This window comes from Corvus hawaiiensis, chromosome 24 (assembly GCF_020740725.1).
Source record: "Corvus hawaiiensis isolate bCorHaw1 chromosome 24, bCorHaw1.pri.cur, whole genome shotgun sequence".
Lineage (NCBI taxonomy): Eukaryota > Metazoa > Chordata > Aves > Passeriformes > Corvidae > Corvus > Corvus hawaiiensis.
The window spans coordinates 2,493,126-2,516,700 of NC_063236.1; the positions used below are offsets into that span (position 1 = coordinate 2,493,126).

General features: G+C 56.0%; 2 protein-coding genes across 2 annotated transcripts; one reads left to right on the forward strand and one right to left on the reverse strand.

Moving 5' to 3' along the window:
* Positions 1-260: 260 nt before the first annotated feature.
* Positions 261-3,833, reverse strand: LOC125338024 (serine/threonine-protein kinase pim-1-like). The gene is made up of 8 exons (XM_048328335.1): positions 3,486-3,833; positions 3,009-3,203; positions 2,828-2,937; positions 2,253-2,520; positions 2,111-2,161; positions 1,429-1,795; positions 851-1,027; positions 261-528 (listed from the first exon to the last, which is right to left on the reverse strand). Exons 1-8 carry the CDS (start codon positions 3,831-3,833, stop codon positions 425-427), a joined length of 1,620 nt encoding a protein of 539 aa, XP_048184292.1. The 3' UTR covers positions 261-424.
* Positions 3,834-11,842: 8,009 nt separating this feature from the next.
* Positions 11,843-14,607, forward strand: LOC125338025 (serine/threonine-protein kinase pim-1-like). Its single transcript, XM_048328336.1, is given in 8 exon segments — positions 11,843-12,089; positions 12,276-12,443; positions 12,544-12,647; positions 12,739-12,789; positions 13,106-13,162; positions 13,164-13,473; positions 13,876-14,052; positions 14,378-14,607. Coding segments are annotated over 8 exon segments (1,344 nt in total).
* Positions 14,608-23,575: the final 8,968 nt, after the last annotated feature.

The window sequence follows — 23,575 nt, forward strand, 5'->3', positions numbered from 1 at the left end:
CTTCTGCTTCTTCTCACAGCTTTGGCAGCTGAGCAGCATCTCTGTCCCTGCCACCCGCTGGCCCTTGGAATGCACACATGAGCCCATGTATCTCTTCTGGTGAACCCAAGTGGCTGCGTCAGTTGGAAAGGGCGGCTGTTGTTTCACTGTTACCTTTCTTGGCTGGTTACAGCCCCTCCTGCCTGTATTACAGCCTGTGCTTGAAGACACAGAACTACCGTCCTGGAGAAAAGGCATCAAAAGCTTGACAAAGGCTGAAGGGAACACTCTGATTACCCTTTTTCCCAAGAGATTTCTTTAGCTGAAGTTGCTAACCAGGACCAGACTTGACACCGCGGCATGGGTTTGTGGTTGTTTTATTTCTCGAGCCCTCAGTCCTGCGTGGGACTCGGTAACCGGGTGCTGCAGAGGCTCCGGCAAGGCATCAAAGACGCCTGCCCCACACCCAAGGGTGGCGCAAGATCTCCTCCAGCGCTGGCCTGTCCGCGGGGTGCTTGGACAAACACCAGCGGATCAGATGTTGGCACTCTGGGGAGAGAAGCCAGAAAGTGCCGGTCACTTGCAGAAGGCTCCTGCCCAGCTGCTCCCGGCACCCGCAGGGCCCGAGCCGTGCTGCGTGTGCTCAGAGCTGTGCCGGCCTCCCGGCTGACTGCCCTTTGCGGGACAGTGGCACGGCAGGACACGGGCCACCTCCTTCAGCCAAGCGGGCCACACCGACCACGTCATCACGGGCTGCCTCCTGCGGCCAGCCCTTGAGGGCAGATCGGCTTCCCACGCAGCCACATGAGGGCCACGCTGGGCTGCGTGGTGCCATCTGCCAAAGCCTGCCTTCTTGAGGCCGGACACCAACCTGGAGAGACCTGCTGCCAGAAGAAGAGCTGCCCCGACACGATGTCACGGTCCTCCAGGAAGGGCATGTTCCCACAGACCATGACATACAGCAGCATGCCCAGGGACCAGATAGTTGCTGAATGGCCGTGGTAGCAGCCAAGGCAGATCCACTCGGGTGGGCTGTACATGTGTGTTCCTAGGGGACACAGGCGGCGCTGTCCAGGCGCAGGCTGCTGGCTTCCAGAGCTGGGTGCCAGCCTCCTGGTGGAAGCAGGGGCTGCACCGGTGGCCACAACTTCCCCCGAGGCCACCCGGCGTCCCCCAGCCAATTGGCCAAAGCCAGGAAACCATTCCGCAAGGCAAACAAGGCCAGCGGAGCAGCCCAAGCCCTTGCGGGCCTGCCAAGCCGAGCGGCCAGGCCCTGGCTTTTGCAGCCCCCCTCTGTGGGCAGGGCCGGCAGCCGGCTCCTGGGGCACAGCATCTGCCCCATGCCAAAGGGCAGCCGGCAGCCGGCTGAATGCCGCACCCCGCAGCCCAGGAGGGAATGGGGCCGTGCAGTGCCTGGCACTGGGAGCAGGGCCCGGCCTGTGGGCTCACCGGCAAATCGCGTGAAGGCCTGCTCCTGGAGGAAGGTGCCGCAACCGAAGTCGATGAGCTTCAGGTCGCCGCTCTCTGGGTCCACGAGGAGGTTCTCCGGTTTGATGTCCCGGTGCAGGACGCCACAGGCGGTGCAGTGCCGCACGGCCTCCAGCACCTGGCAGAAAAGCCAGCGCGCCATCTCCTCGCACAGGAACCCCTGCTCCAGCAGGAAGGCCAGGAGAGCCTGCGATGGCTCCGGACGCTCCATCACCAGCAAGAAGCTGTCAGGCAGCTCAAACCAGTCGAGGAGCCGGATGATGTTGTGGCAGCCAGAGCCCACCTTCTCCATGAGCACGATCTCCATGGGAACACGGGTGCCGTCGGGCTGTGAGGAGGAGACAGTGCCTCCAGCAGGCCTGATGCCGCCCTGTGGCTCCGCTGCCCCGTGCCTGGGATGCCCCAGTGCCCCCTTGGGCAGCCTCCCTGGTGCTTGGGCTTCCTCCCGCCCAGGGGATGCTTGGGGGGTGCCCCCCTGCCCGGCCCCACCTCCGGTGTTCGGCATCCCCGGGCCCGCCATGCTCCGGCTCGCATGCTGAGCCCACGCCCGCTCCCCCCGCCCTGCGCCGCCTCCCGCCCTCGGGGCCCGGCCTTATCCCTGCCCGCCGCGCCCCGCTCTGTCGCGGTGGCCCCGCTCACTCACCAGCTCGTACCACTGCAGGACGCTCTCCCGGGCCACGCGTTTGATGGCCACCTGCAAGCCCACGAGAGACGGGGCTGAGCTCAAGCCCTGCCCCGCCCCGCCCCTGGCCCTCCTCCCGCGCCCCGCCGTCCCGGCCACTTACCAGGCTCCCGTCCGAGAGGCGGATGCCCGAGAAAACGGTGCCGAAGCCACCGCTGCCCAGCTGCGGGCCCAGCTGGTACAGCTCCTGCAGCTTCTTTTGCCCTGCGACCGAGACCGAGCCATCAGCCTTGCGCCCAGGGCCCCCCCGGCCAAGTGCCCGCGAGTGAAGCGGGCCGAGCCACCGCGGGCCACGTTGCTCTGACCTGCTTCCTGCTGCGCGCCGGGCAGCGGCCACCGCCTTGCAGCCGTCGGGCTGGCGAGCGGCAGAGCTTGGGCAGGGGAGCGCGCAGAGGCGGCTGCAGGAGCCGGAGGGCAGCGGGGCAGGGCGGCACCGTCGCTGTCCCCGGCGTCGTGGGCTGGACTCTGCTGTTGAGGACTGCCGGGGCTACAGCCCGAGGACTCGCACAGGGGGTTGTCAGGAGCAGCTGCAAACCAGGGAGGGGTTTTTTGAAGCCGTGGCCTCAGAAGCACTGGAAACAGCCAGAGACTCTGCTGCTCTCAAGGGCCCTGGCCTGGCCTGGGGATGCCCCTCAAGAGCCCCGAGGGAGCCTCAGACAGCTCCTCAGAAGATCTCACCTGCTACCAGAAAGGCCTTCCTGGTAGTCGGTGGCCGTCTCGGAGCAGCTTCCTGGAGATGGAGGAACCTCCAGGGTCTCTTGAGGGTCGTCTCCGCCGCCAGGCACGGGCTGTTGCCAGCTGGCACAGCCGGCACAGCGTCCTGGGAGCTGTGGGCCGGCAACTGCTGGCTCCAGCTCACTTGCTGCTCCGCCGCCTGCTCCTGAGAAGGCTCCCCTGGATCGGGCTGGGCTCCCACTTGGACTTCTGGGCTTTCCCTGGCCACGTCAGTTGTCAGGGTTGCGCCAGTGTTGTTGAAGTCCGTGAGTCCAAGGGAGCTGGGAGACCTGTCCACAGGCTCTGCACCTTCTGCAGGCTGACAGGTCTCACTGAGCGTCTGCGGGGGATGGAGGCTGTCAGAGATAGCTGAGGCTTGTGGCAGGATGGAGGATCTCTGACAGCCTGAGCTTCTTGCCTGGATGGCGGGTCCCTCGTGGTGTGCCATCCTTACAAGGGTTGAGGCTCTCCCAGGGATGGAGAATCTTGCTGGGAGCAGCCTCTTGAAGGGATGGAGGCTCCTGGAGGAGCTGGATGAGCCACAGCAGGGCAGGTGGCCTCGCTTCAGCAGCTCCTCCAGTTCTTTCCACAACGCCTGCCACATCTCAGAGTAGAGCGGCACCCATGTCCCATTGCGAGCCCAGAGCAGCAGCATCAGTTCCTGCAGCTCCTGGGCCACTGTCACGCAGGGGCCGCAGCTGCAGGGGCTGTCCAGGGGGCTCGCGGGAGCACGTGGCCGCTTGCGAGGGGTCGCCCGAGGCCTGGAGGACCTGGGAGCCACAGGGGCTCCTCGCTTCCTCCGTGAGCCTCTGGGCTGCACCCCGGGGCGCTTGTGTCTCTTCGATGTCCATGCCTGTCGCCTCCGTGGTTGCCAGTGGCCAACGGCCCACCAGACAGCCACAGTGGCCAGCAGCAGGACAAGCACAATCACCAGGACGCCACCGTCACACATGGCTCCGGCACGTCCCATCGCGACTGCACTGGCAGCTGTAGGTGCTGGCCTGTGTTACGTAGCGACTGCGCGGTGATGTCACAGTGCCGTGGGCCAGGACAGCCGTGTGACATCCCAGCCCTGCCTCTCGCCAGCGCTCAGCCCCTTTGTGCCATCACAGCCCTGTGCCCACCTCAGGGATCAGCAGAACCAGCTCATCTCTGGAGATGCACATGGCCAGAAAAAGCCTGGCAGTAAGAACAGGAGCTCAGCCTGCTGCAGTGAGTCATTCCCTACAGCAAGTGGCACATCAGGAAGAGTGCTGCTGCCACCAATGTCAAGCCCATGGCTCCCAGGACACTGCAGCGATACCAACTGGAAACTTCCACTACTCTGTGCCTGAGAAGATCTTCCAGAGACAAAGGGAGTTGAAGTTCTTGTGTCTCTGGGGAGCTCTCCTGAACTGGCTGTTGAGGGCAGGAAGAGTTTTCTGTAACAGCTCACCAACTTCTGCATTGCCTCTTTTCTAAGTAAGTCAGGATTTCCCAAGGAGCGCTCATGGTGCTCCCACTGCTCTGGTTTTGACGGGCATAGGGTTCCTTTTTTCCCAATTGCTGGCACGCGCTGGGTTCAGATTCACGATGGGAATGCTGTGGATCAAACAGGGGTGGTTTGGTTTCTGCTGAGCAGGGCTTGCCCTCTTCAAGGACTTTGCAGTGTCCCTTGGTACAATGCATGTTTTCCACTGGGAAGGGAGGGAGGAGTGTTGAAGACAGAGGCAAAGAATGCATTAAACACCTGTGCTGTGTCCCTGTTCCTGTTTGTGAGGTGACCATCCACATCCTGGAAGGGGACAATGTTATTTCTACAATGTTTTTTTCCATTAATATATTTTAAAACACTCTTTTTATTGTGCCCCACATTTCTGGCCACCTTCCTCTCCAGCTGAGCTTTCACTGCACCAAAGTTCTCCCTACAGTGGCAAGAGACATCTCTGAGGAAGGAATGAGAAAGAGGTGTCTTTACAAACTATCTGTGGGCCTGATGGTAGATAAAGCCAGATACTGATAGGTGAAAGAAGCAAAGAGAGGAACCATAAATTCCATAGGAATTCCACTAATTGACACAGAATGTTACTCACTCAAGACTCTGCTAATCCCTGGATTTAGAGCAAAAGAACAGAGACATGAGGAAAAGAATGAGGGTGGGGGGTACACATTAGAAAGGGGGTTTGTATTAAGCCATTTGGGAAGTCTGTACCTCTCAAGTACCTCAGCCAGTGGGGAAAGAGAGAGGGAAATGCAGCTGGGAAATTAGGAGAAAAAGGAAGCTGCGTCCTCTAACAATTTGAGAGATCACATGGGAAATGCCCATGACCTCTCCCTTGATTCAAATAAAGTAACAGGACTGCTCTGTCTCTTGTTTGGACATAAACCTGTGGTGTTTGTGGATTAATTTTCCTGACATCTGTATTCTTCTGCTGATCTTGCTTCCACTGAGCACACAGCTTTCTTTTCCATCCTCTTTCCCAGAGAAGATGCCTTCTGCCTCTCCTGCTTGGCTTCCGACATTTGGGAATCGCCTGCTCCTGTGCCCTTAGGAGGTGATGTCAAAATTGACCAGCACTGATGGACCCCAGCATCTGCAAAAACATTGTCCCTGGAGACCCTGCTTACCAGTTCCCTGAGCAGTCTGAAGTCTGCTCTCCTCATGCCCTGAGCTGAGGTTTTGCTGGCCCTTTTCCTCTTGTCAGAGGTTGGAAACTCGATTTATCTGTGGTTGCTGTGGCCAAGACGGCCGCCAGTCCCCACTTGGCTCAGGGCATGTGGGACTCAGGCGGTGGCCTGGCTCCAGGGGGGCTGAGCTGGAGAGTCCTGGGCTGTGGGGGGCTCCCCCCTTACCTGGGAGGAGGCTCCCTGGGGAGGAAGAAGGGTCTGGCATGAGCCACAAGGCCCCTGGCCAAGGGATGGTAGCGGGGGACATGTCCGTAGTGGATGCTGTCTGGGAGGAGCTGTGGCAAGGAGTGGCTGTGGGGCTGGGGGTGTCACAGAGCTCAGAGAGGGTGTTCCCCCAGCCCAGCAGGCAGAAAGCCCCTGGCTCACAGCAGGAGCCAAGTTCCAGGTCACCAGGAACAGCCCCCTCCCTCACCAGTGCTCCCAGCCTCCCACAAAGGTTGGTTATGCCCATGGGTGCTGCCAAGGTTCCCCATGGGAACAGGGCTGGACACCCTAAAAAGGGGGGTCAACACCCCAGGGGCAACGCCAGCGCAGGGCGGAATGAGTGGGATGTGAGAGGACCACCTCTACCCCTCCCATCCCGCACCAGGGAGCAGGGACCTTCCTGGGACAGCTCCAGGAGGATATTCAGGACCATCCTTGCCTGGGACAGGGGTGCCAAGGAGATCCAGGAGGGATCAGTGTCCAGCTCTGTGTCCTGGGACACCCTGCGCCCTGTTCCCCACAGCCCTGATTTTCAGGAAGGAGCCACAGGAGCCTCCTGGCCATTGATGGATTTTTCTTTCAGGAATTCACTGTGGAGCTCGTTTCTCTTTTTTTTCCTCTTTCTGAGCTCCTATAAACACGGCATGGAGCTGGAGGGGGCGGAGCGGGGCGGGGCGGAGAAGACCCAGCTGGGGAAGTCTTGAGGGGTTCTGTGTCTCTGGCACCCTGCTTTCCTCCTCTCCCTTTCGTGGAGGTGTGGGCTGGGAACGGAGCATCTTCCCCGGGTGGCCGCGGTGCCCCGGATCCCTGCCCTGAGTGGAGGGACAACACCGGGCGTCTCTGGCCTGCCCCACGCAGCCAGGGTGTCCCGCAGAGCTCCTCCAAACCCCTGCTCTTGGCCGCCAGGGGCCTAATTAGTGACGTATTAACGAGGGACGAACTAAGGGCGCTAATTAGGGAGGGGAGGGCGGGGAGGGGGCGTGGCCAGGGCCTCAGCGGCGCCGAGGGGGCGTGGTCTGAGCGGGGGCGGGGCCAGCGCTGAGGGGAAAAGGGCGGGAAAAGGCTCGGTGCTGCTGAGGGGAAGCGTCGGGAAGGGGGGGACGGAGGGATATTGCTGGGAAAAAGGGAGACACAAGAGCTCTTGGAGGCCTGAAACCACTAACAGTGGTGGAGGGGAGCCCAACACACTCCTCCTATGTATCCCTCTCCTTTACACAGGGGAAGCCGTGGCTAAAATCCAGGAAAAACAGTGCCGTGGATCCAAGGAATCAGAAGCAGGATCTGTGTGGAGGGTGTCCCTCACGGGAGGCACATGAATCGAACTGAGCGAGGCTGGGGCAGGAGGGTCACGCCGAGCAGAGAAGGGGGACCCTCTGTCCATGCCAAGGCCCAGGGCAGCCCTGTGCCGGGAAGCGCGCAGGGAGCGGATCCTTGAGCTGCTGCACGTTCGCGCTGCCCTCGCTCAGCCGGGAGCCCCCTCATTGCCCAGGGAGAGCTGGTGGCAGTGGGGAGTGGGAGAGGGAAAGATCTGTCCTACACCTCCATGGACTCCGATGCCGCGTTCATGGGCTGCGCCAAATGGCTGCCCTGTTGGGAACAGAACCAGAGACCTCCTGATTTACTGCTCCAGAAAAAGAAAAATCCCAAACATTAATTCCAAGGGGGATAATTGAATATCTCCTTGGCATCTGGAGATCTATTACCTGAATCCAGTCATGAGTTTCCTTCAGGTCTCCTCCCTCGGGACCAGTTAAACAGGAGGTGGGGTTAAACTCTTCCCCCCTACTTAATTCTAAATCCTCCTGTTCCATGAGAGGCTCTTTTGGTCAACAAAGCCTTAACTTGATGTGAAGCTTAAGGGTTAGAGAGCCTCCTGCCGCCCTCAGTTACCATGAAAGCCGTGGCTGCACAATTTTGCAAACAATGGGGCCACCCCTCGCCGAGGGGTCTAACATTTCAGAAGAATGGGCCATCGGTCTTCAAGTACTGCCCCGTGGTGTTCTTGCACTAGAACTCCTCTGGTGTGGTCCTGTTCAACATCCACATAAAATGCAAATACTTTTTCCCTGTCTGGAAGGGCTAGGGCAGGAGCCTCAGTTCATCTGCTTTTTAACACTTTAAAATTCTGCCAGGTTCTCACCTGGCAGGATAGCAGTGTTATAGGGAGACATCCGTGGCTCCAAAAGACCTGCCTTTAACAGGGACTCAGTAACAGGCTGTAACCCCTTCCTTCCCTCCTGAAAGAGGGTATTGCTTTTTAAACACCACTTGTCCTGGTGGCTTCAAAGTGATTTGGAGAGGTTCCATATCTAATTTTCCACATTTCCCTGACACTACCCACACTTCTGGGTTTAGTTCAGCATAGGCCTTCTCCGGCATTTGACAGACAGTTACAGCAGTGGTAGCTTCCTTATCACCTTTCACAATATTAATTTACATTCCCAGTTTAGCTATCAAATCCCTTCCCAGTAAATTACAATCACAATCAGGAACAAACAGAAATTCATGCATTTCAAACCTATCCCCCACATTTACCAATAGTGGTTGAATAAAATGCACCTGCTCCTCTATCCCAATTGGTCCCTGAATAATCAAAGAACTTCTTGACAGTTTCCCCCCTTAGGCCTAAAGTTGCGAGTGGATCGAGAGGTCCCGTGTGTCCCAGGGAACTGACTTGCTCTCTGTCCACACCCCCCCTGCCTGTTAGCAAGGGCCCCAGTGTGGTGAGTCCCTGGTACGATGGCAGCCCCTGACACCCCTAACAATCCATTTCCATCAAACGGTGGCTCTGCGGTCACTCCCGCATCCAGTGTCCTTCTGCCCTGCAGATGGCACTGATCCCTTCCCCATCACGGTTTCGATCGGCTCTGCTCTGTGCTGCCCACCCCGTCCCCTGGATCCTGGGGGTCCCCTCGATCCCTGAGGTTTATAACCCAAATCCTCCACCCTGGCCCCACAAGCCAATCTGGTGCAGGGTCATCTGCTGGATCCCTGCCACCTGTGTCCTAGGGGCTCTTCGTGTCTTGTACTGGGTTCCCCCTCCAGTTATGCCAGGGTGGGACTGTAGGAACAATACCTCCTTGTTTTCTCTGCCCTGGAAGCTGGGGATACAAGGGACCTCCTACTTTGTGGCACTGTCTGCCACTCCCAGGGCCACACAGAGATACCCAGGGACATGCTGGAATGACACTTCCTTGCTCCATGGCGGCTCCCAGTGTCTTTCAGTGGCATCAGTAGGAGCTGAAGATGGCCTGGATGCGCTCCCTAGCTGGTGGTCTGTAGGTGCTCCCCCACCCTGGGCCACCCATCGTCATCGAGGGTGTCCCCAGCACTGTGGCACTGCCAGTACGTCCTGTCATCCATGCTGGAAGCCAGCTCGTGGATGGAGACCACCATGGGGCCCCAGGATGTCCAGAAGTTGCCAGGAAGAGGGCTCCGGGCTGGGTGGTGGGATGCCCAACCCCACTGCCACAGCCCCTCTGGCTCTCACCTAAAGGTTTCAGAGTTCTCCACCTCCAGCACCCTGAGCAGCATGGAGCCACCTGGGACCCTTTCTGAGGTGGAGTAGTGGAAGTATTTTCCCTGAACTGTGTTGGCAGAAGAGGAGGGCAAGGACGTGCAGAGCCATCTGTCCCAAGGTCATGGCTATGGGGACAAGAGGACAGCCGGGGCACATGGTGGGATGGCACCTGGCACCACCTTGCCCATCCAGGGCACCCTGAGAGCCAGCAGTGCCAAGCCTGCAGTGCCTGGTCCTCTGAGACCAAGTGCGTGGTCCTCCCTTTCCCTTCCCAGCCCCTCATCTCCTCCCCTCCCTGCCTTGCTGGGCTCTCCTCACTGCCTCCTCTTTGACCTTCTGGAGCAGCCGCTTATGGATGGACTCTCGGTGGCTACTCCTGGACAGGTCCATGGCAGGACGCTGGGGTTTGGCACCTTGTTGGGATTGAGGGGTCCCTCCAGGCACTGAAGCAACTGGAAGACCAGTTGTTGCGGGGCCACTGGAAGGACAGGTGTGGCCACCACGTTTGCACTGGGGGTGGGAGGTCGCTGGGATCCCACGTCCTGTCCGCAGTCTTTCTCCCAGCTTTCTGTGGCTGACACTCAGCTCAGCCCTCCGTGGCTGTGCAGCCACCAGGGCCAGCAGGACCGCGATGCCCAAAGCCATGGCACCTCTCAGGACAGGCTGACCCACTCAGGATGGCAGAATCCTGTGGGAATTGGGCTCTCTGGGCATCCTCTCTGCTTTTAGCTGTTGCCAGTGTCCTTGTCCCAGCAGACCCTGGCTCTGCCAAGTACCACCGGCTTCTCTGGGTGCTGAAGGGTGTCCAACGGGGGAGGCAAAGTGGTGCGAGGGACAGTGATCTTCCATTTGGGATTGCTGGGGACAGCTTGGACCAGAACAATATCCATGAGGCTGTGGCATTGGATGGGATTCATCCCAGTATGTCCCAGCAGGAACCCCCTAAATCATCTACCCAAGCTCCTGAAAGCCCAAGGAGGTCCATGCTGGCTCAATGCTCTCCAGCTGTATGCGACTGGACAGCAAGGGCTTGGACTTTCCAGGAAACTCCAGCCCTCTTAATCTAATCTTGATAGCAGGAAAAATGGTGGAGAAGGTCATACTTGGCACTACTGGGAAGTGATGGAAGGACAATGCCAGCTCAGCCAGGGGCAGCGTGAGATAACAGAGGGAAATTCCAGTCTAACTGACTGATTATCCTGCTGCCATAAGGTCACCTGTCTCATGGGTGATGGGAAGGCATTGCAGGTTGTATTTCAGGATTTTAAGAGGAGTTTTGATTCTGTCCCTCACAGAATCCTTCTGGAGCAGGTGTCCAGATGTGAGATGAGCAGGGACAGGGTGTGCTGGGTGAAGAACTGGCTGATGTACTGGTTTTCAATGGGATAGGATCCATTTTCTTCCCAGGAAGTGGGATAGAGTTGGATTTGGATTCAGGATGGAAATGCAGTGGATAGCACGTGAGTGGTTTGGATGTTGCTGAGCAGGGCTTGCCCTCCCCACGGACTTTAAAGTGTCCCATGGGACAATCCATGTCCCATGCTCTGCCAGCAAGGAGGTGACACCATCATCATTCCCCTCCTCATCCCTGTGTCCTACTTAGACAAGAATCTTCCACCCACTCTGCTCCAGAGGGCCCTCAAGTGCCCACAGGGAGCCCCTTTCTTCCTCCTGTGGCACTGGAGAGTGCTAGGGTGAGGCAGGGCTGTGACGGCACAAAGGGGCTGAGCGCTGGCGAGAGGCAGGGCTGGGATGTCACACGGCTGTCCTGGCCCACAGCACTGTGACATCACCGCGCAGTCGCTACGTAACACAGGCCAGCACCTACAGCTGCCAGTGCAGTCGCGATGGGACGTGCCGGAGCCATGTGTGACGGTGGCGTCCTGGTGATTGTGCTTGTCCTGCTGCTGGCCACTGTGGCTGTCTGGTGGGCTGTTGGCCACTGGCAACCACGGAGGCGGCAGGCATGGACATCGAAGAGACACAAGCGCCCCGGGGTGCAGCCCAGAGGCTCACGGAGGAAGCGAGGAGCCCCTGTGGCTCCCAGGTCCTCCAGGCCTCGGGCGACCCCTCGCAAGCGGCCACGTGCTCCCGCGAGCCCCCTGGACAGCCTCTGCAGCTGCGGCCCCTGTGTGGCAGTGGCCCAGGAGCTGCAGGAACTGATGCTGCTGCTCTGGGCTCGCAATGGGACATGGGTGCCGCTCTACTCTGGGATGTGGCAGGCGTTGTGGAAAGAACTGGAGGAGCTGCTGAAGCGAGGCCACCTGCCCTGCTGTGGCTCATCCAGCTCCTCCAGGAGCCTCCATCCCTTCAAGAGGCTGCTCCCAGCAAGATTCTCCATCCCTGGGAGAGCCTCAACCCTTGCAAGGATGGCACACCATGAGGGACCCGCTATCCAGGCAAGAAGCTCAGGCTGTCAGAGATCCTCCATCCTGCCACGAGCCTCAGCTATCTCTGACAGCCTCCATCCCCCGCAGACGCTCAGTGAGACCTGTCAGCCTGCAGAAGGTGCAGAGCCTGTGGACAGGTCTCCCAGCTCCCTTGGACTCACGGACTTCAACAACACGGGCGCAACCCTGACAACTGACATGCCCAGGGAAAGCCCAGAAGTCCAAGTGGGAGCCCAGCCCGATCCAGGGGAGCCTTCTCAGGAGCAGGAGGCGGAGCAGCAAGTGAGCTGGAGCCAGCAGTTGCCGGCCCACAGCTCCCAGGACGCTGTGCCGGCTGTGCCAGCTGGCAACAGCCCGTGCCTGGTGGCGGAGACGACCCAGGAGGTTCCTCCATCTCCAGGAAGCTGCTCTGAGATGGCCACTGACTACCAGGAAGGCCTTTCTGGTAGCAGGTGAGATCTTCTGAGGCTCCCTCGGGGCTCTTGAGGGGCATCCCCAGGCCAGGCCAGGACCCTTGAGAGCAGCAGAGTCTCTGGCTGTTTCCAGTGCTTCTGAGGCCACGGCTTCAAAAAACCCCTCCCTGGTTTGCAGCTGCTCCTGACAACCCCCTGTGCGAGTCCTCGGGCTGTAGCCCCGGCAGTCCTCAACAGCAGAGTCCAGTCCAGCGACGGTGCCGCCCTGCCCCGCTGCCCTCCGGCTCCTGCAGCCGCCTCTGCGCGCTCCCCTGCCCCAGCTCTGCCGCTCGCCAGCCCGACGGCTGCAAGGCGGTGGCCGCTGCCCGGCGCGCAGCAGGAAGCAGGTCAGAGCAACGTGGCCCGTGGTGGCTCGGCCCGCTTCACTCGCGGGCACTTGCCGGGGGGGCCCTGGGCGCAAGGCTGATGGCTCGGTCTCGGTCGCAGGGCAAAAGAAGAAGCTGCAGGAGCTGTACCAGCTGGGCCCGCAGCTGGGCAGCGGGGGCTTCGGCGCCGTTTTCTTGGGCATCCGCCTCTCGGACGGGAGCCCGGTAAGTGGCCGGGACGGCGGGGCGCGGGAGGAGGGCCAGGGGCGGGGCGGGGCAGGGCTTGAGCTCAGCCCCGTCTCTCGTGGGCTTGCAGGTGGCCATCAAACGCGTGGCCCGGGAGAGCGTCCTGCAGTGGTACGAGCTGGTGAGTGAGCGGGGCCACCGCGACAGAGCGGGGCGCGGCGGGCAGGGATAAGGCCGGGCCCCGAGGGCGGGAGGCGGCGCAGGGCGGGGGGAGCGGGCGTGGGCTCAGCGTGCGAGCCGGAGCATGGCGGGGCCCGGGGATGCCGAACACCGGAGGTGGGGCCGGGCAGGGGGGCACCCCCCAAGCATCCCCTGGGCGGGAGGAAGCCCAAGCACCAGGGAGGCTGCCCAAGGGGGCACTGGGGCATCCCAGGCACGGGGCAGCGGAGCCACAGGGCGGCATCAGGCCTGCTGGAGGCACTGTCTCCTCCTCACAGCCCGACGGCACTCGTGTTCCCATGGAGATCGTGCTCATGGAGAAGGTGGGCTCTGGCTGCCCACAACATCATCCGGCTCCTCGACTGGTTTGAGCTGCCTGACAGCTTCTTGCTGGTGATGGAGCGTCCGGAGCCATCGCAGGCTCTCCTGGCCTTCCTGCTGGAGCAGGGGTTCCTGTGCGAGGAGATGGCGCGCTGGCTTTTCTGCCAGGTGCTGGAGGCCGTGCGGCACTGCACCGCCTGCGGCGTCCTGCACCGGGACATCAAACCGGAGAACCTCCTCGTGGACCCAGAGAGCGGCGACCTGAAGCTCATCGACTTCGGTTGCGGCACCTTCCTCCAGGAGCAGGCCTTCACGCGATTTGCCGGTGAGCCCACAGGCCGGGCCCTGCTCCCAGTGCCAGGCACTGCACGGCCCCATTCCCTCCTGGGCTGCGGGGTTGCGGCATTCAGCCGGCTGCCGGCTGCCCTTTGGCATGGGGCAGATGCTGTGCCCCAGGAGCCGGCTGCCGGCCCTGCCCACAGAGGGGGGCTGCAAAAGCCAGGGCCTGGCCGCTCGGCTTGGCAGGCCCGCAAGGGCTTGGGCTGCTCCGCTGGCCTTGTTTGCCTTGCGGAATGGTTTCCTGGCTTTGGCCAATTGGCTGGGGGACGCCGGGTGGCCTCGGGGGAAGTTGTGGCCACCGGTGCAGCCCCTGCTTCCACCAGGAGGCTGGCACCCAGCTCTGGAAGCCAGCAGCCTGCGCCTGGACAGCGCCGCCTGTGTCCCCTAGGAACACACATGTACAGCCCACCCGAGTGGATCTGCCTTGGCTGCTACCACGGCCATTCAGCAACTATCTGGTCCCTGGGCATGCTGCTGTATGTCATGGTCTGTGGGAACATGCCCTTCCTGGAGGACCGTGACATCGTGTCGGGGCAGCTCTTCTTCTGGCAGCAGGTCTCTCCAGGTTGGTGTCCGGCCTCAAGAAGGCAGGCTTTGGCAGATGGCACCACGCAGCCCAGCGTGGCCCTCATGTGGCTGCGTGGGAAGCCGATCTGCCCTCAAGGGCTGGCCGCAGGAGGCAGCCCGTGATGACGTGGTCGGTGTGGGCCCGCTTGGCTGAAGGAGGTGGCCCGTGTCCTGCCGTGCCACTGTCCCGCAAAGGGCAGAGTCAGCCGGGAGGCCGGCACAGCTCTGAGCACACGCAGCACGGCCCGGGCCCTGCGGGTGCCGGGAGCAGGTGGGCAGGAGCCTTCTGCAAGTGACCGGCGCTTTCTGGCTTCTCTCCCCAGAGTGCCAACATCTGATCCGCTGGTGTTTGTCCAAGCACCCCGCGGACAGGCCAGCGCTGGAGGAGATCTTGCGCCACCCTTGGGTGCGGGGCAGCATCTTTGATGCCTTACCGGAGCCTCTGCAGCACCCGGTTACCGAGTCCCACGCAGGACTGAAGACCCGAGAAATAAAACAACCACAAACCCATGCCGCGGTGTCAAGTCTGGTCCTGGTTAGCAACTTCAGCTAAAGAAATCTCTTGGGAAAAAGGGTAATCAGAGTGTTCCCTTCAGCCTTTGTCAAGCTTTGATGCCTTTTCTCCAGGACGGTAGTTCTGTGTCTTCAAGCACAGGCTGTAATACAGGCAGGAGGGGCTGTAACCAGCCAAGAAAGGTAACAGTGAAACAACAGCCGCCCTTTCCAACTGACGCAGCCACTTGGGTTCACCAGAAGAGATACATGGGCTCATGTGTGCATTCCAAGGGCCAGCGGGTGGCAGGGACAGAGATGCTGCTCAGCTGCCAAAGCTGTGAGAAGAAGCAGAAGCGCCAAAACATCATTTCAGGTCAAGCCCTAATGAACTCTTGCTCTTTCTTCCCCTCACACTGGCAGCAGGCAAATGCAGCCCGGTCTGCCTGGATTCAGGGGATAGCAGCATCTAAAGGAGCTGTGCAGGGATGAGCAGATGCTGAAAGAGACTCTGGGACAGATGGACACGCTCCAGCAGGCTCAGCCTCCCACGCTGGGGCAGGGAAAGAGCGTGAGGAGACCCCCGTGGCAGAGGAAGGAGCGGCAGAGAAAGTGATCCCTAGGGACTCCAAGGGAACCCCCCTGGTGTTACCAGCCTCTAACCCCGTCTCACATTCGGGAGTTGTGTTATGTAACGGAGCGATTCTTGATAACTTTGTTGCACCGTGTAGCCCAGAGCTTCAGAACACTGGGTGGAAGGAGTGGTATTTCTCCCCAGCTCCCTTCTGGAGACTTTGCTATGCCAACAAAGAATCACTGGATGCTCGTAGCACCTCCTGTCCAGCAAGGGAGAGAGACAAGGAAAAACAACCTCAAGTGGCCACAGACCTCCTCCTGCTTCTGCTGCATTTCACATTTTTCAGCCCTAGAGGTGCATCCATCTCTATTACCCTTTCTATTTGCTTCTACCCTTCCAGGAGATTTTTCTTTATAGCAGATGCTTTTCATGTTTAGAAACCACGTACAGATGAGGGAATAGGCCCCTGACAGGAGGCAGCTGCTTGAACAAGATCTAAAGCAGAAAGTGAATCCAGAGCATTTGTCTCTAGTTTTGTCTCTCTATTGAGCAGAACAGCACTAGATGGTCTTCACTCACGTACAGTCATTTCTTACAACCTTATTGGCTCTAGCAGCCTCATAAAAGCAGTTCATCTGCAACATGTGTCCTGCTGCCGTTGCTACAGGGACAAGGTGTCTGTGGCTTCAAAGCTCTGATCAGCCTAGGCTCTTCTTTCCTGTCTATGCATTGTGCTGGGCTTCCTGCATGGTTTAAAGAAACCAGAGAGTTTGGGAAACTAGTTCTGGATGTACTGATACCAAACAGGTGCTGTGCTATAGTATGTGATAATTCAGTGTGTGTGGCATTGAGCAGAAGCCAGGCAGAATCAGGGGGAGCTGAAAAGCTTCTAATTACATCTGAACTGCCTGTTCAAGGGATTCTGTGATTCAGTGGAAGCCTGGGAACCAGAGGAGAGGCCTGAAACTACAGAAACCAAATAATGAAACATCTTTTTCAGACAACTTGCAGGAGAGGGAAAGATGACGCAGGAGTTGGGATCCAGAGACTAAAGGGCACCTGCTCTGCCCCAGTGTTATTGTCACTGCAGCTGCAGGATGTCTGGGGGTCCTTTGAGGCAGGTGAGGCTTGGGGAAATGCACAGAGCTATACCATATAGCTATACCATAAAGCATTCATGCCTACAGCAGAGAAGGCAAAGAGACACGGGAGATGATGGGTTTTTCCTTGTAAGCTTGAGGAATTCACAGGAATCCCCATTTTCCCCAGCTTCCCTACAGTATCAGTGTTTAGACATCACCCTGCCTTGGAGGATCCTCAAAAATCTCCCTTTATAGTGAGCAGAGAAACTAGTATTTCTCTGTAAGTGGCCACGATCCCCCTTAGCAGTGCAGCTGTTACTGCAATTTTACTTTGGGGAAGTTAAACACCAGTCTCATCTCTAAAAGCATCCTCACTCACTTTACAAAGTGCCTCAGGAAGGGTAAAAAGAGGGGCTTTAACACAAGCACACACCCTCCTCAGCTGTGCTGTTAAATGCCAGGTTGCAATCCAGAGACTTACCTTCTCCACTCAGAAAGAGAATTCTTTGGCTGATACTTCTATAGAGGGATCAATAAACTCACAAGTAAGGACTGTTTCTGTTATTGGCTCTGCGGTTGTGCTTTCCCCAGTGGTGGCTTCACACAGCACTTAATCCTGCACCGCCTGCCTGCAAGAGACACTTGTCACCAGTAGGTGCTGGCATTCAGCAGATTGGCTCACCACCCACCACGGGCTCTATTCCTGCCACAGAGTTATGGTCACTGCCCCCTTTTCTTCCTGTGATGTAGCTTATTTATTCTGCACTCAATTGTCTCTAACACTGCACCCCAACAGCCACAAAAGGCACTTGTGAGACCTTCCCTCCCTTCTCACACAGCTTCACAGCTTTTGTCTTACTCTGTGCATACCCCAGATAAACCACTTGTCACTTGTTTAATTCACTTTCTTCTTGGGCTCCTAGTCTAAGTGTAACTTATTTCTCTGTCTTTCCTTGCTGACTCAGCATGCAACACTGTTTGCCCAAAAGAGCAGTATTTCCTTCCACCCCTATTTTGGGATCAGCACTGGGTTCTGGTAGATGTGAACTCACGATAAAGCCTTAGCTGGCCTGATGGTGGCCAGCAAGGAAAGCAGCTGGTGCTGCCATGGAAACGTGTGGCTTTAAACCAGTTTCTTGAAGGCCCCTGCTCATTCCCCCAGGCAAATGTCAAGGGACTGCAGAACAAGCCCAGGGGAGGGGATCTGATGGTTCCCCAGGCTCAGCCCTTGGTGGGGACCTCACCTGCGGAACGCTGGAGAAGCCTTGCACCACCATGTGAGCTGACTTGTCTGGCTGCAGCTCCATTGACCGTGGCTGCAGCTGAAACAGGGGCTCTGGGAATCCTCTTCATCCCTGGAGCTACTGACAGATGAGAGGCTCTGGCCCTCCTCCTCAGGTGGTCTGTAACATTCCATGGTCCAGTAGAGCCGATGGAAACGGTAGCCCCCGTTTGTGAATTTGAACCGACAAAAGCAGGGCATGAGGCTAGAAGAGAAGACAAGATGGAAAACAGTATGGGAGTAGCTATATTTCCCTGGTCATCAGATTGCTCCCAATGAACAATTTGAGGTGTTAATAGCTTGTAGACTGTCTTCATTTCCAGGTCTTAATGTGGACCAGAAACAGTGTCTGATAAGCTGCCCTTCTGATGTCATCATTGCAAAGAGAAATATGTTTATAACGGCAGTGTAGCATTTTCCAGGAGATGCTGACAGGACATGGTGTTTTCCTCCAAAATGTTTGTTCTGGGGTGATTCATCCTGTTACTGTATTTTGTATTAATCTGCGCCCAAAACTATTACTCAATCTTTGAGATCCTGCACTTGGGGACCCTGTAGGGGGGGTACGACCTCCATCCTGAAGTCTGCAGCAACAAAACCCTCATTGACGAGGTGAAAGGTTTGTGTATTACAACGTAGCGCTGGGATCATGACAAATTCTATCAGTCTTGGACTTGGGTAGATATCCGCCCACGTTCCAGTGCTCCGTAAAACCTGTCTCTGTTCCAGAAAGCAGGCAAGAAAGACTTGAAAAAAAACCCAAATCAAACCACAACAGGGAAAGCTAAAAAAGCTTAAACAGCTCAATCCTGCTCAAGTTATTTCTTTAGGGACAACTACCATTCTCCAGCTGAAATTCTGGGCTTTTGGGGGGAAAAAAAAAGACACATTCACCTTTAGCTCCGAGCACAGGGGAGCCGGCCAAAGTCACGATACGAACACCGATATGATTTGAGCATCGTGCTTCCTTTCTTGTTTACTTACACTCACTTATATCTACTTCACAAAGCTTCATGCCCTATTTCCACAGGACAGCCTCTAAGCATCAGGGGAGCTGACCAGCGTGTAACTTTTCCCAAGGCTGTTCAAGGCTGCCTGCTGCCAGGTGTCTTTCTGGCCTATCTGCAGCCTGAGGGCCCTTCAGGGGTGCTTCTGCAGCAGCCCTGGGTTGCCCAAACTCTCCTGGACTATCATATGCCCCTGTTCCACAAGGAATCCCTCTACATTCACCTCTGAATTAAAAAGGATTAAGGTAAGAGAAAGTTTCAAACTACAAATTATTGGCCCAAAGGTAAAAGCTTTTCAAGAAATCTGTAGTTAAGACCAGGCTGACAGTTAAACAACTGGTTATTCTAGTGGGGAGAAACCGTCCTCTTTAAGGTAAGGAGCGTGATAGTTAAAAGCAACTGTTTAGTCAAACTTCAGGCTCCCTGCCACAGCCTGCACTGCCTGGCCCTCCTGTTGACTGACTTACATGCAGTGCCACACTGGCCCAGTGTGATGGTGCCATCCAGGGAATTTGGCATCATCATTTCCATATGTCTTAATATGTTTGGATCCTTGCAACTACTTTCCAAATGCCAGCTTTCCTTTCTTTTACAGAAAGCTCGAGGTTTCCAGAAATCTTCTGACATTCTCTTTTGTGCTCAGAGAGATGACATGACATTTTTAAACAGATGTTTCCAAAGTTAATGGCATTTTAAAGATTAATTAACTAAAATTATCCTTGATTCCAGCTTAGATGAACGATACGTTGTGTCGGACACTGAGATTACCACCTATAAGGCATGAGCTATGTATGCCACCAATCCCTTCTGTTCTCCACACCAGCCTGTGCCTGTTTTCTCTGGAAGAATCCGTGTACGCTTTGCACCCTGCCAGGATGAGTTGCACAAAGGCACACGTCTCCCCTTGCACTCACCAGCGGGTTTCCTTCATCCCCGAACATGCCAATAAGGACATTGGTGTCATACTTACCCAATTTTTGGGCTTCGATTGTAACTGGAATCTCTGCTACGCTGAAAGGCGGGACAATCCCACAGGGCTCGGAGCTGGAGTAGAACACAGGAGTATCTTCCTTGCGTTTCTAGAAGGGACAGAATCAAATGCAACTTCAGAGGGACCTCTGAAGAAACTTTAAACTCCTTAACATCCACCACAATGGCAACTCACACACACTTCTAAAAATCCCCAGGAAAAAGGTGAAAGGCGCAAACAAGATGCAAGAATTGTAGGTTTAGCATTCTCAGGGGGTCCTGCAAGGAGGCTGCTAGCACAGGCGTTGGTGTCTGTGGATGCAGCAGCTTTTCACAACCCTCTAAGATCTCCCACACCCTGAAGACTAGAACATGAACTGCTTCCTCAGGAGTTAAACTGCACCCTAAAGTTTACATTCAGGTAGGATTTTGTTCTCAGCAGATCTTTAAGACTGAATAGAAACCAGCAAACCAAACCCTTTTCTTCCCCTAATAATCTCCTCAATAATATTGGAGAGGAGGAGGTGGATGCGATGCCAAACCTGGGCAATAAGCTCGTAGCAGGCAGCAATGTGGCTGTTATTCACAATGAGGAACTTCCTCTTGTACGGCTCCTTCAGATGGCACTCATCGTAGCACAGGATGTAGGGGTACGCTCTCAGCTTAGGAACGATGCATCTGGGGAAAGAGATGACCCCAAGGGAATCAGAGATACTGAGAATGGAGAATGTTTGCCCCTGAAGGTTGTGAAATGGAGCGTAACACATTTGTCACTGTCAAATCGACATTTAACAGCCCTACAGTGATAAATTGCCTTCAAAGTCTTCCCACTCAAACATGTCTTGTCAAGGAGGGGCAAACCCTGAGAGGCAGCACCCAGAGGCTGCCAAGTGGCCCAGGCAGAGCACTTGTCCCACAGCTGCCTCAGCCCCTCCTTTACCCAAGAAGGCTTGAAAGGACTCCTGTAACAGTCCCAGTGATCCATGAGCTCTGGGGGAGCCTTGCCAACAAGGACCAGTGCTCACCAAGGCTCAAAGAACACAAGACTACAGTGTCTCAGTAAAAATAACTCCCTTCTCTCCCATGGTGCTGTTGCCCTGGCCTGAGAAGTCAGCTGGCTTGCCCCAGCCTTGGAGGGCACAAGCCACCACCTGCCCTACGGAGTGGGTGATCACCCTCTCCCACCTCCTACGGCTCCCTTGGTCCTTCATCCCACGGGTCTGTACACTGACTGTCCCCATTTGCACTTGCTTGACAAAACTGCTTCCCAGGCACTGCCCGGACGGCTCTGCCTGGGAGAGGGAGCTGCATCCCTCTTGTCGTTAAACTGATGTCCACAGCAGCATAGCAGGATGGAATTTGGCTGCAGCAAGAACAACTTCTGGGTTAAGCCTGAGAACATTAAAGCTCAAAATGGGAAGCAGAGGGAAGGAGAAAAACTAGAGCTGACCTGCCACATTAAGGGCTGTTTTCCCTGCATAAGATCTTGCCCTCACCACTCTTGCTGTGAGCCACTTCCCCACTGGCAAGTGCCCTCATTAACAGAACCAGACCCTGACTCTTGGCAGGCTGCTCCCTGTGTCCCAAACCAATGCTGCAGGGTGCTCACAACCCAGCACAACTCCACTTCTTGCAGGAAAAAGGAGAGGAGGCCCTCGGGAAATTTGTTCCACCTCAAGCACCAAAAACCAGGCCAATAAGTTATATAATTCCTGTTCCTTTTAGAAAAAGGCCCAGGGTCATGCTGGGGTGGAAGCAGGGGTGCTTTTCACCACAGGCTGCTTTCCAAGTACTGCTGTTCTCATTCCAGCCGGTCAGAACACAAGGTCATTAAGCAACATCTCCTTGGGAGCTGCAGCCAGCAAAGCCTGTGCACGGCAGTGTGCTGGGTGTTCCGGTTTGGCCAAATTTAGAAATATATCCGCTGAGAGAAGGCACAATCACCCCTCCCCCACCAGGGTCGGGAAAAAATAAATTTTCCTCGAAGGAAAGTGAAGCAGATAAACTATTTATTTAACAAACACACAGGAAAAGGAAAATAATGCTAAATAATAAAATCTTTCACTGTGGAGGAAAAACCTGGGAAAGTGTTAGAGTCCTCCCTTTGGTCTCCTCGGAGCTGGGGCTTGGGCCAGGGCCAGGCCCTCTGTGCCCGGTGGAAAGTCCTCCCAATGTGCTCTGATGTTAAAGCAATCAAGCAGTCCAGTAGAAAAGGGAGAAAATCCAAAATTCCAGGGAAGGAAAAATTCAACTCTCCGTCTCTCTCCGGAGAACAAAGCAGCTGAACCACTGGCCAAAAAAAAAAAACTGTCCTGGGAGCAGCAAGCCGGGTGCTCCCCCCTTCCCTGCCGCAGCTGGGAAACAAATTGCTATCTGTGTGTGACCTTGAACAAGCTGCAAACTGCTTTGAAAAAGTTTTGCTCAGTTTTTTTCCTTCCCCCTCTCAGGCTCAGTTTAGAGGCATAGAAAGGCACAGGAATTAATTTCTGGGCATAGGCAGCGATATGGGATACACATCATAAGGTCACCCCAAGACACTGGGGGAGGCCAGGGAAATGCTGATACCTGCCCGTGACGTTCAGTGCCAGCACTCCCTCACCAACACCCTCCATGACCACCAGGATATACCGGTAGTATTCCATAACAGTGTTGGAACACAGGGTCACCTGGTGGAAGAGAAGAGCAGTAAATTCTTCCTTACAAAAGCTCATTGCCCACGTGTGGTGTCCTCCAGTTCTTGTTTCATGGCAAGGAAGGGGAGGATTTTGCCTTAATTCTTCTGCTGGTCCATGTGTAGAGCACAGTCTCTGGGAGTAACACAAGCCTTCTGGCAATACCGGATTTGTTAAACACACCCTTCTATCAGAGCATAGGTCAGCTAAATTGAAACATTAGAGTAAAGCTCTATGCACCACTGTATTCAAATTAAGGGGCTAATTTTTCATCTGACTGCAAGGACATAAATGCAGAGGAAGTCTTCTGATTTGAACAGAACTAGTCCAGCTTTACAGCAAGAAATTGAGGGCAAAGTGTGGCCCAGCAGGTGCTGGGCAGTTCATGGCTGCAGAGTTTTTTCTGTCTCCCCTGGAGATCCCTGCAGTGAACACAACTCATCTGCTCCCCAGGAGAGGAGAAATGAGACCAGGAAGAAAAGCAAACTGCTTTATACAGTGACATCTCTCTAATAGCCACCTCCTGTCCTCATCCTTCCTCTGCCCACTTTCAATCAAAGAAATCTCTCTCAAAAGCACAAGAACGGCTTCTGTACTGATCATCTGGTACACGGTTTCAGCTTGTGATTTTGGAGACAAAACAGCTCCTTCAGGAGCATCCCAGGTAACCCAGCTAACAGAGGCCTCACATTGGTGCAGGTCTATTAATGCCGTAAAGTATTACCGTGTCCCGCAGCCGTAGGGAGGAGGAGAGAAAATCCAGCAGGCAGGAATTGTGCAGCAAGATTGATTTCTTTAATTATTTTACAAACCCTTTTATAGACTTTTTTCTTCATAGTCTAATTGGACAAGGGATCAGCCACCCCTTGGGGATGATTGGCTAAAATCCTAAAACATCCATTGTCAAAATATTTTTCTACTATACCATAAACAAGGCTTCTCAAGGTTGCAGGTGTTTTGTTGTTTATAGAACTCCGCTACTATCTTCTGTGAGAAAGTCTCTCACAGACTTAGAAAATACCAAGAAAATTCTTGCTAGCAGCATTTTTGTATCCACATAGGTCTCTCACGCACACGATGCTCAAAGCTGACAGAGCTAAAGCACTCCCACACTCCAGTGAAGTTTCAGCCCCACCAGCTGGGCTCTTCCCATACCTCAATATCCTGGTGTCCCTGGGGGAGGATGGTCCCTTGGCTGGGAGTCATTGTAAACTCCTTTGGCTCCACATAAAAATGAATTCCCTTCCTCCAGGACGGGTCAGTATTGTTGTGCATTTGGTCATAGCAGGTAACAACAGGCCCTGAACCATCATCTGGAATGCAGAGCTTGAATGTCAGGGACGCCGAAGAGGTGTTAGTGAGGCGAAAGTTCTTGGTGTAGGGAAAGCCTAGGAAAAGGACACAAATATCCATTCAGGCATCAATTACATCATGACTCCT